Source organism: Myotis daubentonii, chromosome 12 (genome assembly GCF_963259705.1).
Source record: "Myotis daubentonii chromosome 12, mMyoDau2.1, whole genome shotgun sequence".
In the NCBI taxonomy this organism is placed as follows: Eukaryota; Metazoa; Chordata; class Mammalia; order Chiroptera; family Vespertilionidae; genus Myotis; species Myotis daubentonii.
In genome coordinates, this window is record NC_081851.1 from 24,811,741 (window position 1) to 24,831,946 (window position 20,206).

General features: G+C 42.1%; 1 protein-coding gene across 2 annotated transcripts in view; it reads right to left on the reverse strand.

Annotated features, from left to right (window-relative positions):
• Window positions 1–17,315, reverse strand: part of SMYD1 (SET and MYND domain containing 1) — a 39,232-nt gene extending 21,917 nt beyond the window's left edge. For both annotated transcript variants that reach the window (XM_059659208.1, XM_059659206.1), the window contains exon 1: window positions 17,079–17,315. In XM_059659208.1, the coding sequence (XP_059515191.1) occupies window positions 17,079–17,215 (137 nt within the window). In that variant the 5' untranslated portion in view covers window positions 17,216–17,315. The remainder of the gene's footprint in view (window positions 1–17,078) is intronic.
• Window positions 17,316–20,206: the final 2,891 nt, after the last annotated feature.

The following is a 20,206-nucleotide window of genomic DNA, read 5'->3' on the forward strand; positions in this document are numbered from 1 at the left end:
TAGGGGGCGTGCAGGAGGCAGCCGATGGATGGTTTTCTCTCTCCCTCTCCTTTCCTCTCTAAAATCAATAAAAACATATTCTTTTAGAAGCTAATAAAAACTCCAAGTGGTCACCTAGAATAACAGAAGTTCTGCTTCTTTATCTTTTACTGCTGAATTCTAAGCTGCTTACACTGCAGGGAGAGGTGGTGTCTCGGAGATTGGAGACATCACTGTGGCCAGCCAGCGTAAGCTCCAACCACTCTGAACCCTAAAAACTTACCTGACAGCAAACAGTGCAGCCAAGTGCGCATGTGTTAGGGGCTGGCGATCCAAATGAGAGTCCTCCGAATTAACTTCCAGGCAGAATACAATGTTTGTTCAAGGTAAGTAATTTTTAAATGTGCTGATTTGAAGTTTACTCAACAGCAATCTTTCTTTTTTTAGAGCAATATAGATTTTTTTTTTTCCAAGGGAGAGTATTTCGCCTCTAACATTGTTTAGAATTGCTGGGGCACGGTGAAAACTGACTTTTACTAGTTTTGTTATTGTTTTTAAATCCTGTGCAGAGAGCGCCCCCTTATTGCCTGCACTGGGTATGCACCCTGGCACTGCCCTCTCGTCTGACACTGCCTGGGTGTCTCATTAGGGCAGACCTTCCTAACCTGGCACAGAGGGAGTGAATACACCTGCCATGGCACTTGCCTCCAGGCTCCCGGAAACTGACTCAAAACACTTCAACAGCACCTGCTTAGAGAATAGTCTACCTGCCATGAACTACAGGTATGTCCATAAGAAATTCAGTGGAATGCCCCTCCTGTCTTCAAAGTCACTAATAACCACTTTGTCCAGGAGAAGGCGAGACACAGAGCCCTGGAGTGAGGCAAAATAAACTTCACCCCAGCCCAGCGCAAGGTGGGCTTGCGGGCTCAATCCCCAGTAGGGGGCGTGCAGGAGGCAGCTGGTCATTGATTCTCTCTCATCATTGATGTTTCTCTCTCTCCCTCTCCCTTCCTCTCTGAAATCAATAAAAACATATTTAAAAAATAAGAAAAAAAAATAACTTCATCCCATACTGGGTGGTAGACCTTTACAATCATGTATATAACCACTTGTCGGGTCTTGAATCAATTCAGTATCAGTTCAATAATATGTCACCTTCATATTAGCTCACAAGATTCTTTACAATCACTCTGCTATAATAAACTTCTCATTACTTTTCAGAAGAAGAAAATGTGTCCTGGCTGGGTGCTCAGTTGGTTAGAGCGTTGTCCTGATACGCCAAGGTTGTGGGTTTGGTCTCTGATTAGGGTACATACAAGAATCAACCAATGAATGCATAAACAAGTGGAACAACAAATCTCTCCTTCTCTCTCTCTCTCTCTCTCTCTCTCTCTCTCTCTCTCAGCAACAAATTTTTTTTATTTTTTTTTATTTATTGCTTAAAGTATTACAAAGGGTATTACATATGTGTCCATTTTATCCCCCCGCCCTAGACAGTCCCCTAGCCTCCCCTATCCCCCAGTGTCTTACGTCCATTGGTTATGCTTATATGCACGCATACAAGTCCTTTAGTTGATCTCTTACCCCCCTACCTCCAACAAATTTTTTTAAGAAGAAAATAAAATGTGATGATTTTGAAATGATTCTTTTTCTCATGATGAATTCATAGTGCAGCGGTTCTCAACCTTCTGGCCCTTTAAATACATACAGTTCCTCATGTTGTGACCCAACCATAAAGTTATTTTCGTTGCTACTTCATAACTGTAATGTTGCTACTGTTATGAATCGTAATGTAAATATCTGATATGCAGGATGGTCTTAGGCGACCCCTGTGAAAGGGTCGTTCGACCGCCAAAGGGGTCGCGACCCACAGGTTGAGAACCGCTGTCATAGTGGGTTCCAAGTGTTAACTACCAAACTCTTGTCTACAGGCTCACACGCCTGTTTTAGATGCCATCCCGGTTCTTCGGGGCCTGGAGCCAAGCTTGAAAGGTTGGAGAAGCCCAGCAAACATGTGAGCAATCTCCCAACTTAGATCCCCTAAGGAAGAGGTCGACCTTTCTCCCCGTTACCTCACCTGCTGGTAAGGCTTAACTGAGCAGGAAGGGAGAAGCTGTGATGCGAAGCAGGGCTTCTCAGACTCTGGTGGGCATCACGTCATCAGAGATCTTTTCAAAACCGGGTTCTAATTCAGTGGGTCTGAGGTGGGGTCCGAGACCCTCCATTTCTAACAAGCTCCAGGTGATCCTGATGCTACAACTCTGAGCATCAAGACTCTGGATGTGGGGAACCCATATAGGGTTGAGCCTCGGACTGACCTGCTCGCAAAGTCACAAACAAGTCCCAGCTTAGAGGGCTCAGTCCTCTTAGCATAATTAGGCTTGACCTTATAACACTCCCAGATCTTACCTGGGAAGCTAATGGGCTGAGGGAAGTGCAGGAAGTGTAACTATGGTCAAAACAGGTGAAACTCACAAGAACTGTGTAACTATGGTAACCACTACCTTGTTTACCTCTGACTATAAAATGGTTGGTGTGGCCTGAGCACCGGTGGAAGTCCTACCTCTTTTTTTTTTTTTTTTTTAATATATTTTATTGATCTTCCACAGAGAGGAAGGGAGAGAGACAGAGAGCCAGAAACATCGATGAGAGAGAAACATCGATCAGCTGCCTCCCGCACCTCCCCCACTGGGGATATGCCCGCAACCCAGGCACATGCCCTCGACCGGAATCAAACCTGGGACCCTTCAGTCCGCAGGCCGACGCTCCATCCACTGAGCCAAACCGGTTTCGGCAAGTCCTACCTCTTGAGTTGGACTTACCCGCCTGGCCCCCCAATATTCCCAAATTATCTCGTGTCTTTTCTCTTTCATGTGTGTGCAGCTCCTCTTCCAGATCCTGAACCCTGAACCACGCGGGCCGTGGAGGGAAACATTTACAAACATCTGGAGATGAGAGAAAACTTAAATCCCACTCCTTCCAGTGGGGTGTGCAAGGAAGTATCGGGTAGGCAGAAATGGGAAGTTTTAAAATTGTGTCCTTCTGCTGTCCATCTCCTTACACTGGTGGCAGGATGGGTATTATGGAAAGTCAGACCTGGAGTCAGTCTGGGTAGGGTTCAATTCCGGATTCTAGTATCTACTGGCGGTGTGACCTCAAGCAAGTACTCTAACCTCTCTGAGCCTTGGTTTCCTTATGTGAAAATGAGAATAGCAACACCTAGATCTTGATAATCTCTTAGACTAATGACTATTACTTTTTTAATGAAACATACTATTTTAAAAATTCAAGCAAGAAGAAAATTACAAAGAAATTCCAAGCCTGGCCTGAGTGGCTCAGTGGTTGAGCATCGACCTATGAACCAGGAGATCAAGGTTCCATTCTTGGTCAGGGCACATGCCGGAGTTGTGGGCTTGTCCCCAGTAGGGGGCATGCTGGAGGCAACCAATCAATGATTCTCTCTCATCATTGATGTTTCTCTCTTTTCCCTCTCCCTTCCTCTCTGAAAATCAATAAAAACATATTTTTTTCAAAAAGAAATTCTAAAATCGTGCCACTCTTGAAGTGATCTGGAGGGTTGAATGAAATAATGAGAAAACTACGCAGACCCTGGCACAGAATGAGTGCTCAGTACCGCCAGCCCGGTTCCCCATCCATCTGTCACGTAGCCACGCTGAGCCACATTGAGTATGAGCTTCTGCCCCGCTTCAGCACCCACTGTTTCTCTGGCAGCCAATGGAGAGGAAGACCTCCAGGTTGGAAGACGACCCCTGTGGGGTGAAAGGGTACTTCCTCCACAGAAACACATTATCCCCTTCTTCACAGCTCACGTAAGAGAAAATCCAAAAGACATGAAGCCCTCAAACCTGGTGGATTCCAGGAAAAAGTGTGTCATCCAGACGGTGTGGCTGGCTGGTCGCCAGCAAGTCTCTCTTCTAGTCTCAGTTTCCCGGTCCCCACAGAGTCCCATTCACACCACACTTAGAAATATGTTTTCAACCAATTGTCTTTTGTTAAACCTTCACAACAACCCCCTTGATCAACATCCTCACAGGGATGTTATGCTCAGAGGGGTCTCTGAGGCCTGACGCCGCTCCCAGCACACAGGGCAAAGGGAGCCGCCGAGCCCACCTGGTCTGCCTGCAGCCCTGAGTGTGCTTGCCCCAGCCAGCGGGTCCCCACTCACTCTTTGCTCTGCAGGCACTGGGTTATGTCATCTGTCACAGTCAAGGGGCATGGAAGGGCAGCTGCTGCTCAGCTCCTTGTATGGAGATAACCAATTACTGGACAGATAAACACACAGGGAAGGTCTCTGCAAGTGAGGCGAGCCCTAGAGTCTAGCCAGGGAGCACGGGACCCACAGTTCTGGCTGGCTGGCTGCTTAAACACTCTCAGCCAGCCAGGAGGACTCCCCTCAGAATTCAAGGGGCAGGAGGCATATCTTAAAGAACATCCCATCCCTCAAATACCCAGAGAGCTATACAATATTTATTTTATTTAAATATATATATTTGTTGTTGTTGACAGTATTACAGATGTCCCCAATTGCCCCCACCTTTACCTCTCTCCGCCCAGCCTCCACCCCTCCCTTTAGGCCTTCGCCACACTATTGTCTGTATCCATGGGCGAGGCATACAAGTATATAAGTACTTTGGTTTGTCTCTTCTCATTCCCCACCCTCCCACCCCCAAGATATGTCAGTCAGTTCCATGCCTCCATGCGTCAGGTATTATTCTGTTGGCCAATTCACTTTGCTTATTAGATTCCACAAATAAGTGAGAGCATGTGATATTTGTCTTTCTCTGATTGGCTTATTTCACTTAGTAGAATAGTCTCTAGGTCCATCCATGCTGTCCCAAAGGGTGAGAGATCCCTCTTTTTCATAGCTGCATAGTATTCCATTGTGTAAATATACCACAGCTTATTTATCCACTCATCTGCTGATGGGCACTTGGGCTGTTTCCAAATCTTAGCTATTGTAAATAATGTTGCTGTGAACATAGGGCTGCATCTATTCTTTCTCATTGATGTTTCGGGTTTTTAGGATATATTACCAGAAGTGGTATTGCTGGGTCAAACAGCAGTTCCATTTTTAGTTTTTTTGAGGAAACTCCTTCTGTTTTTCCATAATGGCTGCACCAGTCTGCATTCCCACTAACAGTGAACTAATGTTCCCTTTTCTCCACATCCTCACCAGCACTTGTTGTTTGTAGATTGATGACAGCCATTCTAACAGATGTGAGGTGATACCTCATGGTTTTAATTTGCACTTCTCTGATGATTAGTGACTTTGAGCATTTTTTTCATATTTCTATTGGCCATCTGTATGTCCCCTTTGGAGAAGTGTCTATTCAGGTCCTTTGCCCATTTCACAATATTTTCAATTACTTCTCTCCCACTCTTCCTTCCTTTCACAAGGTGGTATTGGGTAACTATTATGTACTGTGCATCTAGCTAGGTGATGGAGGGCCTTAAAAATAGACAAGACACAACCCGTGCCTTTGAGCAGTCCCCAGGCTGGGCTGGGACATTAACACATGTAAGCAAGGTGAGGCATGCAGCCCAGGAGTGCTGTAGGGATGATGGAAGAAGACCTGACTCCCACTGAGGTGAATGAAGGAGGGGAGGAACCTGGGAAGGCAGTCATCCAGGAGGGAAGGAGACATGGTTCTGATCCTCTGAAGCTGGGCCAAGTTTGTACTCAAAGAATGTCAAGTTCTCCTATGGACAGCCCCTGGAATTAGTCAAAGGCATCCATGTAGAGGGAATAGGCATGTATAGGAGACAAAGTAGCTATTTGACGAGATCATAGATTGCACCACATTGGGAAATAACGTTAGAAAGATGACTAGACTATGGGGAACCTGGAATGAGACCCCCAGAAATATATCCTTATTCTGCAGGCAAGCGGGAGCTATGGAAGGCTTTTGCAGAGAGGAGAGAGAAATACAACCAGAGTTGGCTTCTCTTCCCAATGGCATCTACCTAATGTCATTTTTAAATGGCTTGTTTAAACCTTTGAGGAGCATTGCTGAATTCTTGTTTGCACTGTTATCATATTTTAGTGTAAGAAGTTTGGTGGTACTGCTTCCTCACACCAAGCCTAGGGATTGCCTATTGTTTGTTTGTTTGTTTGTTTTGCCACTTAAAGAAACACTATGAACCCAGTAAAAAGTATGTCATGGAACAAAGGTTAGCAAATGTTTGCTTTCCTTTTTAAATAATTAGAAAAAATGTATAATTACAATTGATATTCAATATTATAGCTTCAGGTACACAGCATAGTTGTTAGACATTTCTATAATTTACACAGTGATCCCCCAGTTAATACCAGTACCCACCCGACACCATATATAGTTATTACAAAATATTGGCTGTATTGCCAATGCTGACTCTGTGATTACTTTGTAACTGCCAGTTTGTACTTCTTAATGCGTTCTGTTTATTTATTTTGTTTTTTTAGACACTACACAAGTGAAATTATATGGTATGAAATCATATGGTCTATCTCTATCTGACTTATTTCACTTAGCATAATACCCTCTAGGTCCATCCATGTTGTTGCAAATAGTAAGATTTTATTCTTTTTTATGACTAAGTAATAGTCCATTGTATATATGTACCACTTTTATTTCTTTTTAATTTTTTTAAATTTTTTAAAATATATTTTTATTGATTTCAGAGAGAAAGGGAGAGGGAGAGAGAAATAGAAACATCAATGATGAGAGAATCATTGATCAGCTGCCTCCTGTGTGCCTCCCACTGGGGATTCAGTGTGCAACCCGGGTATGTGCCCTTGTCTGGAATTGAACCTGGGACCCTTCAGTCCCCAGGCTGACACTCTATCCACTGAGCCAAACCAGCTAGGGAATAAATTTTTTTAATTTTTCAATTACAGTTGATATACAATTTTACATGAGTTTTGGGTGTACAACATAGTGATTACACACTTATATACCTTACGAAATGATCACCCTGAGAAATCTAGTACCCATCTGACACCATATATAGTTATTACAATATTATTGGCTATATTCTCCATTCTGTACCTTAAATCCCCATGACTGTTTTTAATCTCCTCCCCTTTTTCACCTGCCTCCAAGTCCCCCTCCCATCTAGCATCCATCAAAATATTCTCTGTATTCATGAGTTTGTTTCTGTTTTTTTGTTTGGTTGGTTGGTTCCACAAACTGTAAGTGAAATTATATAGTATTTGTCTATCTTTTTTTTACTTATTTCACTTAGCATAATACCCTCTAGGTCCATCCAAGTTGTCACAAATAGCAAAATTCATTCTTTTTTTATTACTGAGTAATATTCCATTCTATATATGTACCACATCTTCCTTATCTATTTGTCTATCAGTGGAAACTTAGATTGCTTCCATATCTTGGCTGTTGTAAATAATGCTGCAATAAATATAGGGGTGTGTATGTCTTTTACAATTAATGTTTTGGATTTCTTTGAGTAAATACCCAAAAATTGGATGGCTGTGTTATATAGTAGTTCTATTTTTAATTTTCTGAGGAACCTCATACTGTCTTCCACGGTGGTTGCACCAATTTACAATCCCACCAACAGTGCACTAGGGCTCCCTTTTCTCCACATCCTTGACTCTTGTTTGTTGATTTATTGATGTTAGCCACTCTGACAGGTGTGAGATAATATCTCATTGTGGTTTTAATTGAGCATCTTTTCATATGTCTATTGGCCATCTGTATGTCCTCTTTGGAGAAATGTCTATTCAGGTCTTTTGCCCATTTTTTAATTGAACTGTTTGGGGTTTTTTAATGTTAAGTTGTATGAATCCTTTACATAACTTGAATATTAACCCCTTATCAGCTGTATCGTTGGCAAGTATCTTCCTCCATTCAGTAGATTGTCTTTTTGTTTTGCTGATGGTTTCCTTCACTGTACATAGCTGTTTATTTCTTTTTTATTTATTTTTTTTATCTGTAGTTAATCCTCACCTGAGGATATTTTTTCCATTGTTTTTTTTTAATATGTATTTTTATTGATTTCAGAGTGGAAGGGAGAGGGAGAGACAGAAACATCAATGATGAGAGAATCATTGATTGGCTATCTCCTGCATGCCCCATACTGGGGTTTGAGCCCCCAACCTGGGCATGTGCCCTGACGGAGAATTGAACCCTGACCTCCTGTTTAATGGGTTGATGCTCAACTACTGAGCCATGCTGATCAGGCTACATTGATTTTTAGAGAGAGTGGAGGGGAACGGAGAGAGAGAAGCATCAATAGAGGGAGATACGCACGAGCCCTGACTGGGGCTGGGATCAAATTTGCAACCAAGGTACCTGCCCTTGACTGGAATTGAAACTGAGACCCTTCAGTCTGCAGGCTGACACTCTAACTACTGAGAAAAACTGGTGAGGGCTTTCTTTTTAAATGTTTTTATTGATTTCAGAGAGAGGAAGGGTGAGGGAGAGAGAGAGAGAGAAAAACATCAATGATGAGATAGAATCATCAATCATCTGCCTCCTGCACACCCCCTACTGGGGATCAAGCCTGAAACCTGGGTATATGCCCTGACCAGGAATCCAACTGTGACCTCCTGGTTCATAGGTCAATGCTCAACCATTGAACCACACCAGCCAATCCAGAAGCTTTTCATTTTGATGTAGTCCCATTTGTTCATTTTTGCTTTTGCTACCCTTGCCCAAGGAGAAATATCCAAAAAAATATATTACTGAGAGCAATGTCAAAGAGTTTTCCTCTAGGACTTTATGGTTTTGCATCTTACATTTAAGTCTTTAATCCATTTTGAGTTTACTCTTGTATATGATGTAGGAAAGTGATCTAGTTTCATATTTTTTGCATGTATCTGACCAATTTTTTCAACTTATTGAAGACACTATCATTCCTTCATTGTATAGTTTTGTCTTCTATTTTGTAAATTAATTGACCATAGGAGTGAGGGTTTAATTCTCTATTATGTTTCCTGATCAATGTGTCTGTTTTTGTGCCAATACCTTACTGTTTTTTATTATTATAGCCTTGTAGTATAGTTTGAAATCGGGGAACGTAATATTCCCAATTTTGTTTTTCCTCAAGATTGTTTTCATTATTTTTTTTTATATTTTTTTATTGATTTTTTACAGAGAGGAAGGGAGAGAGATAGAGAGTTAGAAACATCGATGAGAGAGAAACATCGATCAGCTGCCTCCTGCACATCTCCTACTGGGGATGTGCCCGCAACCCAGGTACATGCCCTTGACCGGAATCGAACCTGGGACCTTTCAGTCCGCAGGCCGACACTCTATCCACTGAGCCAAACCGGTTTCGGCTGTTTTCATTATTAGAGGTCTTTTGTGGTTCTATATAAATTTAGGGTTATTTGTTTTAGTTCTGAGAAGTTCCCTATTTATTTTTAAAATCGCTTTTATTGAAATAAGAATCCTTAAACTTTTCTCTGCCACAAGTCACATGATGAGGTTCCCACAATGTACTCAAACCTGTATGCATTTCCCACCCTCCAGCTGCAACCAAACCCCACTTACTTATTTACTTCTTTATTTATGTATTGTTAATCCTCACCAGAGGATATTCTTTCATTGCTTTTTCAGAAAAAAAGTGAATAGAAGGAAGGAAGGAAGGAAAGGAGGGAGGAAGGGAAGGAAGGCGCAAGGAAAAAGAGAGAGGGAGAGAGACACATCTACTAGTTGCCTCCCACACCTGCCACAACCAGGGTCAGGGAGCAAATCACAACCCATGTAGTGCCCTTGATGGAGAACCGAAGGCCCTTTGGTATGCAGGCTTATGCCGTAACCATTTAGAAACATCGGCCAGAGCCAAACTCCTCTTCTCCTGCTCAGAACACATCTTCAGATGCAACTGAGGGAAGATGACAATGTTATGGGGACAGGCTGGCATTTGATTTCATCTATGTTCTAAAGAAAATTATTCCCAAACTTCTGCATTTAAGGATTATTTGGTAAAATTCAGCAATACAGTTCATAACAGGTCATGTGACATATCAACATGTCTTACCTTCACAGATACAAGTGCCACATTAAGGGCATAGCTCTGAATCTACTGTGTTTATCCTCATCATCAAGCATAAACATTTAATGTCATCACCTGAAAACTTTAACAGTTATTCATTCATTTTCTGAGCTAACTGTTCAGGGATTTCTCTAACCCCTTTATTAAATTATTTCCATTTATAGCATCATTTCTCCCCTACCACCCATCCACCAGCTGTTACCAGATTAAAGGCCACACGAGTGTTTGTGCATATGCCACGGCTAATCCTAGTGTTCCCACAGCCCCACACAGAACTGCACTGGCTAAAAGCCCAGCTGTCTTCACTGGCCCTGAAGAAGCTCATAACTCGTCTGATTTTCACCAAAAAACCTGCTGATGGTACTTTCTCTTTAAAGTACTCTACTTTTTTCCATGTTCTCATCTTTGTTGTTCTCTACACACATACACATTTACATAATCTCCTGGGCATTTTCAACTCTTTAAACAGAATCATTCAGTAGCCAGTGAAATTTTTGTCTAAAGAACTTTAGAAAAAATTCACTGTCCTTGGTCCTTCTTTATTTTTTTCCTAATATCTTTTGTAATAAATTGGATTAACAAGAAGTTAATATTATTGGCTACGATAGGCTGGCTAGCCTCCCCAAAATGTCAGTGTCCTAATGACTGGACACTTTGAATATGCTACCTTATCTGGCAAAAGGGACTTTGAAGATGTGATTAGAAGTAAGGTCCTCGAGCTGGGGAGATAATCTTGAATCATCGGGTTTGGCCTAATGTAATTACAAGAGTCCTTATAAGAAGGTGGCGGGTGGTGAGAGGGGGAGAAGCCAGCTGGCTTTGAAAATAGAGCCCAGGAATGCAGATTTGATTCTGCAACCAATTCCAATGTGTGTGGGAGTGGTTTCTTACACCATCCAAACAATACTCCGACACTAGCTGGGCATCTTACAATTCAATTCAGTTCTTAGAGTATATACCTAGAGATAGCATCGGGTCCCACAGATTAAGGTCTCAGTCCCACAAGACTCTCCCCACAACCCCCCAAAACAATATCACAGCAGGCACCCTGTGGAAGCTAGAAAACTCAAGGAAACCTAACCTTGTGGACCCATTTTAGATCTCTGACCTCCAGAACTATAAGATAATAAAATTTGTTTTTATGCCACTAAAATCCCAAATTTGTGGAAATTTGTTATAGCAATAGCGGGAAACTAATACACTGGTTTGTTACTATAAACACTTTTTTTTTTTTTTGCTGTGTTATCACATGTATATTCTTATGTTTTTTACCTATCAGTTTATGGATCTAACCATTTTCAGCCTTCAGAACCATATTTTGATCCTTCTGAAATTGATGGATGGGTACTCTTTCTTTTATTAAGATTAAATATTGTTAATTGGACTGACAAGAATAAAAGAAAATTAAGTAGGCAATTCTGGGTCCACTTGTGGAGAATGAGTAGTGAGAGATGATGCCTGGACAAGCCCGTGAAGACTTAGACGGTATGACTCACCCCTGTGTGACCTGGGGAAGGCCCCTCACCTCCTAAGCCTTAGTTTCCCCATCTGTAAGAGATGATCGAATAAATTCAATGATTCTCAACCTTCTTCTTTGTTGAAAGTAATTTTGAAAGTGATGAAAGCTATGGACTTTCTCCACAAAAATAAAAGACACGCATGCATATCCACATAAAACTTTGATCTTCCAATCATAGGTGTTTCCCTAGCTAAGGATCCACGGACCCAGGTTAGGAATCTGTAGGCTAGATACCCTCTAAATTCAAGACACCTGGGACTGTTTGAAAAAATAATCAAATAGTATTTTTGGATCCTAGAACAGCTCATCAGCACCATTCCTATTCCATCTCTTGTATTTGATGCTAAAATAAAATAAGATAATAATCAGAACAAGCTCCATTCCTATTTTAGCCTAGCACTCCTCTCCTGCTGCACTGGAATTCTTTGCACATAGAAGATTTCATGCAACCTATGGAATCCCAGGCTGGAAGAGATCTTAAGAGTCACATGACCAAGTCTATTGTCCAAGTCTGTGCATACATCATCTCTGCCAGTTGTCACGAGAAAATGCACAACCTTGGAAATAGCCCTTTCCATCTCCAGACAACACTAACGTGCTCATTCTACTCATTAGGCAAATAGAGACTCAATGTCAAGGCGCTAAAAGCTTGTAGGTAGTTCAGGAAAAGTTTAGGACTGATACTTTTAATGGTTCCCCCCAAAAAATGTAAAACAAAAACAAAAAATGCAAAATGGAAATTAATAAGAATTTTAAAAGCAAAGTTATAAAAGCCCATTCAGAAGTTATAAGCAAAAACTACATTTTGACATATTGTGGGGCGGTGTGTCTAAAGGTAAGGGTGTACGGAGTCTATTTAATTCTTACTAGTAAATGGCTTGAGGTCTGACTAGCTTTCCAATCACCATATCTCCCCACTCCATTTTCGCCTGAAATATGACTCTAACTTCTGCTTAAGATGCCTGGTTCTCACCCTTCCATCAATTAAAAGAAAATTCAGAACGCTTTTTCTTCCAAGTGACAGTCATTATTTGTAGATAGCTATTAGGAGTAGTTCTCTGATGTTACTTTAAAACATGCTTCAAATTCCTTCACCTGCTCAATTCTGAATCTATTCCAGTTTGGCCATGTATCTAATGGTTGTGGGTATTGTTTGAAGATAATGACAACTATAGTGACAGTGATGATTCAATTTTATTAATATTGTGAAAAGTGCCCAATCTTAGTCTGTTGGTCAATTGGGCTAACCAACTAATTGATTTTACAGTTTGGAAAAGATGGAGGTTCTACTTCAGAAGGCTAGAAGAGTCCTTCCAAGACTAAGCAGAGGAAAGATAAGGATTTAATCTTGCTGAACTCCCTGCATTCTTAAGACTAAAACTGATTATCTTCTCATTCCATTTGACATAAAATGAACTAAATAATCCTGGCTTGCAATAACATGTGTAATAGATCATATAAATGGGCCCAGCCGGTGTGGTTCAATAGTTTGGTGTCAACCTATGAACCAGGAGGTCACAATTCCATTTCTGGTCAGGGCACATGCCCAGATTGCAGGCTCGATCCCCCAGTATTGGGTGTGCAGGAGGCAGCCGATCAATGATCTTCTCTCATCATTGATGTTTCTCTCTCTCTCTCCCTCTCCCTTCCTCTCTGAAATCAATGAAAATATATATTTTTTAAAGAAATTGTTTTTTAAAAAAACTTTTGAAACAGGGCTAAATAGCCTTCGCATTGGGCCTATAGCAACATTAGATCCCAAAGAAAAGTTTGCAGAGATAGCAAGAAAGCAGATATTATGACTATCAGACTGAAAATTACAAACATTCTTTTTTTTTTAAACATATTTTATTGATTTTTTACAGAGAGGAAGGGAGAGAGATAGAGTTAGAAACAACGATGAGAGAGAAACATCGATCAGCTGCCTCCTGCACACTCCCCACTGGGGATGTGCCTGCATCGAACCTGGGACCTTTCAGTCCGCAAGCTGACGCTCCATCCACTGAGCCAAACCGGTTTCGGCTACAAACATTCTTTAGAATTAGTGTCACTGTGTTAGCTTATCTGCACCAATAGAAATGCCTTCCTTCCATTAATGTAATTGTTCCCCTTCCATTTCCCATCCATGCCCATTGCTTTTGTCTCCTGATCAGAACACTATTTGGGTTTCTGCCTGAGCCAGTGTGTCCTGAAAAGCTATTCTTTTTTTTCTTTTTTTAAAATCTCAAATGGATGCATGTTGCCTCTCACTTTTGGCCTTTTATTTTTAGGCTAAGACCTGGATTCGAGCCGACCTCTTTTATAGAATGACTTTTGTGGGTGACCCAGTCCTACCTCCTCAGTCAGGTTTCTCATCTACAGTAAGTAGCGAAGTCTCACAGGGAGGGAGGACCGCATGTACACAGTCACCCTCTGGCACCGCTCCAGGCTGGCTCAGGCATACCCAAAGAAAGAGTCTACCCTCACCTTTGCACTGATAAATTTGGGCAAATCACCTTTAAAAAGTACCTCTTTTAGGTTTTAAAAAAATTATTTTAAAGATTATTTACCACAATCACCCTAATTTTTATTACTATTGAATAATAATATTTTATGTAGCAGTTTACCTGTGATGTCCACTAAGGTTGGCTCTGTAGTTATTACTTCAAATGAGTGATTAGTTACTTATAGAAACAAAAACACGTAAACAGCCTAATTGTCCAGTCATAAAAAAAGAGGATAGCATCCAGCCACTAAATACTATGCTTGTGAAGAGTGTCTAGTGATACAGAAGATAATTAAATTATTGAGTGAACAAAGAAACATGATATTTTGTAAAATAAGATTCCAGCTGAGTAGTAAAAACAGATGCCTCTCTTTTTAAACAAGCTGGAAGAAGCCAGCAGGTGTAGCTCAGTGGTTGAGCATCGTCCCATGCTCCAAGAGGTTGCCAGTTTGATTCCGGTCAGGTCACATGCCTGGGTTGCGGGCTCAATCCCCAGTGGAGGACAAACAGGAGGCAGCCGGTCATCAATGTTTCTGTCTCTCTCTCTCCCTCTCCCTTTCACTCTCTCTAAAAATCAATTTTTAAAATAAATAAAACAAGCTGGAAGGAAATAAACAACAAGGTTAAGAATGTGAAAGATCTATTTTTTAAAATATATTTTTATTTACTTTAGAGAGGGAGAGATAGAAACATCAATGATGAGAGAGAATCATTGATCGGCTGCCTCTTGCATGCCCCACACTGAGGATTGAGCCAGCAACCCAGGCATGTGCCCTTGACCAGGAATCGAACCATGACTTCCTGGTTCATAGGTTGATGCTCAACTGAGCCATGCCAGCTGGGCCTAAGTTTTACTTTTATACAAGAAGGAAAGCTCATTCAAATGCAAACATTCATGAAAGGGAAACTGTTTGTCTGTATTTCCTTTGGGGAATTGGAGGCACCCGTGAAGGTGTGCTAAAGAAGGCAAAATGACAGCATCAACATCGTTGTTCAGAATTTTTGTGTTTCTAGATTTTTATATCTAATTCTGAATACAGCTGACTCCTTCACTGTACTCACCTCCATCCCCAACACACACACACACACACACACACACACACACACACACACACACATAAATTAACGAAGTAGGACAAGCTCCCTCTGAAGAGCTTTACTGTCACCTAAGCCCCTTATACTCTTCAAATGGTGGTCAGCCATATGCCCCATGTTCACTGCCTTTTCCCTGAAAGTCTCGGTAGGCAGAAAAAAAGAATTTCTCCAGAATCAAATGTAATCAAATTATGTCTGAAAAGCAATGTCCATTCTCAGGATGATCAGTCCAGTGAGCCAACCTCAAAGCCTAGATTATCAGAGGCCATCCTGATTCAGGCCACATAAAAGGCAGGCAGGTCACCCCAACTTTGGGTTCAGAGAAGTTTGTCATGTTTAATCAATGTGTAAGTGGGTTTTTTTGTTTTTAAATAAATATGTAAAAAATATTTTTACAAAGAGAGAAAGGGAGAGGGAGAAAGAGAAAGAAACATTGATGTGAGCGTGAAACATCAATCGGCAGCCTCCTGCACGCCCCCTACTGAGGATCAAGCCCGCAACTCAGGCAAGTGCCCTGACAAGGAATCAAACCAGCAACCTTTCGGTGTACCGGCCGAAGCCCAATCAACTGAACTACACCAGCCAGAGCTAAAATAAAGATTTAGTATAACTTTAAAAGTATGAGGTGTTGCCCCGCTAGTTGTCAATAGGGAATGAGACTCTTAAAAGTGTGTGGTCAAGTGTGAACAGGATGTGGGGCAGGGGTCCTCAAACTAGGGCCTGCGGGCCACATGCAAATACAAATATTGTATTTGTTCCCATTTTGTTTTTTTACTTCAAAATAAGATATGTGCAGTGTGCACAGGAATTTGTTCATAGTTTTTTTTTTTAACTATAGTCTGGCCCTCCAATGGTCTGAGGGACAGTGAACTGGCCCACTGTTTAAAAAGTTTGAGGACCCCTGGTGTGGGGAAATGGGAATGTGAATCTAACAGAGCCACTTTGCAGAGCCTGTTAAAACTGATAACAGCACACCTGAGGGCACAGCAATCCCTCCTCTGGCCATATATCCTGGAGAGTCATCACACATGTACTAGTGGACATAGGCAAGGGTTTTAATCTCAGAAATGTTCATTTTTATAAAAAATTGGAAACCACAGATGTCTTTCAATGGGGGAATGGATAAATAAAGTTTCACATGTTTACAGGGTGGAATATTTACGGCAGTTAATCCAGATAGCATATGGGTCAGCATGGAGATATCTACATGTGGGTAAAAGACGTAGATCTTTGTGGATTTAAAAGACGTATCTATAGACTTATAGTTCCGATGAGAATAAGTATCAAAAACATGTTTAGTGAAAAAGAGTAAGTTCTAGAATGACATCTGAAGAATGATACCATTTCTGTAAAAAAAAAAAAATAGACAAACTACAGCTGTACATTTTGATAAGTGCAGATATATGTATGTTATAATACAAGAACATTCTAGATTAGAAGGAAACACATTAAAACCATTACAGGGATTATCTCTGGGGAAAGATAGAGGGGACTGGGATTAGGGGTGGGAAAGGTAAAAAGGGATTCCAGCTTTGTTTGTGAGATTCTAATTTTTCAAAGATAAATGCATTCCAGTGTTACTTATGTATCTGTAATTCCTTTTTAAAGTCTCACCAATTAGGAGCCTCCTGTAAGAAAGTGTTTTCCACAACACTACACCCGCTCTTCCCTCCTTTCCCTCCACCCTCACCACCCAGCACACCCACTCAGCCCAGTTCACTGGCGTTGTAAGCAAGTGCCCCAAAGCCCTTGCTCACTTTTACAACCCTCCGAGGGACCAGAGCAAATCACATTGGCAATGAGTCTTTGCAGAAAAAGTTATGTCAGCAAACAGCTGGCAGAAACGCCACTTGGTTCCAAATGATCCCATGGGTTTTATATCTCTTTCCTGATGATTTTGAGAGCAAAGTATTTTAGAGTTTGGCACTAGCCAAACCAACAGGAGAAAAGAAGGCAAGTCCCCGCATTTCATACCTGTCGAAAACCACTGCAGAATAAGCCCGCTCGGCAAAGAGGACGTCCGAGGCCCAGAACTCCTTCGTGGCCTTCAGGCCCCTGCCCTTGCCTTCAGAAGTGAAGACCTCCACGTTCTCCATTTTCCCTATTGTCATCTCACAGGCTTTCAGGCAGCAGGGCAGATCCCTAACACTGAGCCAAGCCTCTCGTCCTGGCTGCTATTTTAGCACCTTCAGCATCCCAAAGAGCAAGCCTATAAATGGGCAGGCCACCGCCCCTTCCCCACCCCCCAGGCCACTGGGCCCTCCCCTCCCCCTCTGTCCCTTTTCCTGGAGGCAGGGAGGGGACAGACAAGAGGACAGTGATGTGGGAAGGGTCTCGCTCATCACCCAGCAAAGCTGACAGAGCGGAAGATGACCATGGGCTCCTGCGGATCGGGGACGGGGTCGGAAAACTTGAAAAGCTCTTTTGCAAGAGGAAGCTCAGTCCTGATGGCTGTGGTGTTGAGCTTTAGTTGGAATAGGGAGTACTTGTTCACTAAGGTATTTTTAGCATCCAGATGCCTCTGTCAATCCGAAGCAGACAGCTGAAAGGGTCCAGGGGAAGAGGCGATGCCTGCTGCCCTGGGACCCTGCATCAGTCAGGTTTCCACTTCCTCAAGGGAGGTGGCCCCTTGTCCCCCTGCCTTTCGGAAAGCTACAGGTGGGTGGCAGACACCGAGCCACCCCTTTAGCAGGCACATCACAGTACTAGCTAGGCTCCAGGGGCATCTCTCTTCCCCAACATTACTTGGGGCATAGAGGTCTGGAAATTAACTGATCATGCAGGTGTGCTAGGTGCTGGGTGCTGGGTGCAGGCTATATGAGAGGAGGCAAGCCTTGGAAATAAACACCCTATTTCTATCTATCAAATCTCCCTTAACATGTGTTTACTGCCAGGAAAATATCAACCTGCCCTATGCTTCTTACCCAGGAGTGATGACACTGGAGAAACGATTCTAAAATCTCCAGTGAACTAAGTACCAACTCTCGCTCAGGTTGAAAAGGAAGATCCTTGCGGATCTAGGGCTGTAGCTTATCTCCCACGTAGTGTTTCTGGTTTCTGGGATGCATCTATTTCTGGGAGGCCTCCTCTGAATCTCTGTGCATGCGGTCTTTCTCAAGCACCAGCTTCTGAGTCAGATCTGCATTTGAATGCTGAGTCTACCACTAGGACTTTGAGATAGAAGCTGTAAAACAAGAATGATAATTTCTGCCTCTCCTCCACATTGCCAGGACACGATGAGAAGTCTGCACCCCAGAAAGGGGCCTTCACCAGACTATGCTGGCACCCTGATCTAGGACAGCCAGCTTCCAGAACTGTGAGAAATAAATTTCTGTTGTTTATAAGTTACACAGTCTGTGGTATTTTGTTATTGCCACCCAAATGAACTAAGACACGAACCTAACCTAATAAGGGAGAAATATAATGAAAGTTATCCTACAATAAAATATATATTCATTGTAAATTAAATATGTCAGTGTGCTCATTATGCATATGCTTGGGTACAACTACACTAGGAAATATGATAAAGTCAGATGTTTGCTCCTAAGTAGAATCACAGTGATAGTTGAGAGCTGGTTGAATCTGGAGACACAAATTCCACACATTGTTGTATGTGACATGGTTTCCTGAAATGGTGAATGGCGTTTAGTCAAGGTCTGAATGAATAAAAGGATAATCTTCCTTCAGTTAACAAGAAGTTGCATTCCTGGGAAATGTTGTGAATTTTAAAATTTTACAAAAGCTACTCTATGATTGAATATAAAACAGAATCCTGAAATGAGCACCTGGATCTTTGAGGCTGTGCAGGATGGGCAAAGATTCTTTACTGTATCAGGGTATCCCTTGCTTCCCAAGACACCTAGCATCTTTGTCCAAGGTCAATGAGGCAAGGGGTGTTGGCACTGTTATCAGTCTTTTGGCTGGTAATAGGGAAGGGGACGCAGGGCCCTGCTATGTTGCATATCAACACAAATCCTATAAGGTTTTTTCCTCATCTGCCCTAGTTCTCCCTCACCTCCATTTCAAAATCACTGTGAACGACAAGATCAAGGAAAAAGTGCTTGTGTACATGTAGTAGAAGTTTAAAGAAATGCATGGGAATGAGAAATGCTTCATTCAGGATAGTATTTACTTCTGAGGGAAGGAGACGTTCATTAGAAAGTAGGGAGAGAGCAGCACATACAATGAGTTGAGTTTGTACAATAGCTTGGTATTTATGGGAATCAGTAAAGGTTGCTGGGTCATAAAGTGAAAGCAGGGTGGGGAAGTGGAGGCAACAGGAAGAAAATGAGGCCAGGGCAGTGAACAGGAGCCTGGTAGGACTCACTTTTGACTTCCCCTACAGACAATGGGAGCCAGTAATGGCTTCTAGAAAGAACCCTTTGGCAGCTATATGGGCAGTGGATTGGAGTTGGTGAAGTCAGTGGAGGGGTGTCTGTTAGGAGCTACTGCCCTGGTTCTAACACAAGATGATGAGAAGCTGAAATTAGTGGCTGTGTGACAGGAAAGGATACCCAAGAGTAACTTGCACCGTGCACCAGGAGACATGCCCATCAAGAAATGGGTAGAATAGCCTTAACCAGTTTGGCTCAGTGGATAGAGCGTCGGCCTGCGGATTGAAGGGCCCCGGGTTCTATTCCCGTCAAGGGCATGTACCTTGGTTGCGGGCACATTCCCAGTAGGAGTGTGCAGGAGGCAGCTGATCGATGTTTCTCTCTCATCGATGTTTCTAACTCTCTATCCCTCTCCCTTCCTCTCTGTAAAAAATCAATAAAATATATTTTTTAAAAAATGGGTAGAATAGTGTACAGCAATAAAACAAATAAATGACACATATACTACAGCTTGACGAACCTCAACATGTTGAGTGAAACAAGTCCCAGAACTGCATAGGGAAAGACATAAATCTTATGAAATTCAAAAATAATCTAAACTTTGTAAAGCTACATGTATTTGTGATAAACATATATACGTAAGGAAATGATGACTACAAACAGGATAGTGATTTCTTTGGGAGTTGGGGAATAAGATGGTGAGATTTACATGTGTTCATGTACATACATGGTTACATACACATACTTGACAGAGAGGAAAGGAAAGAG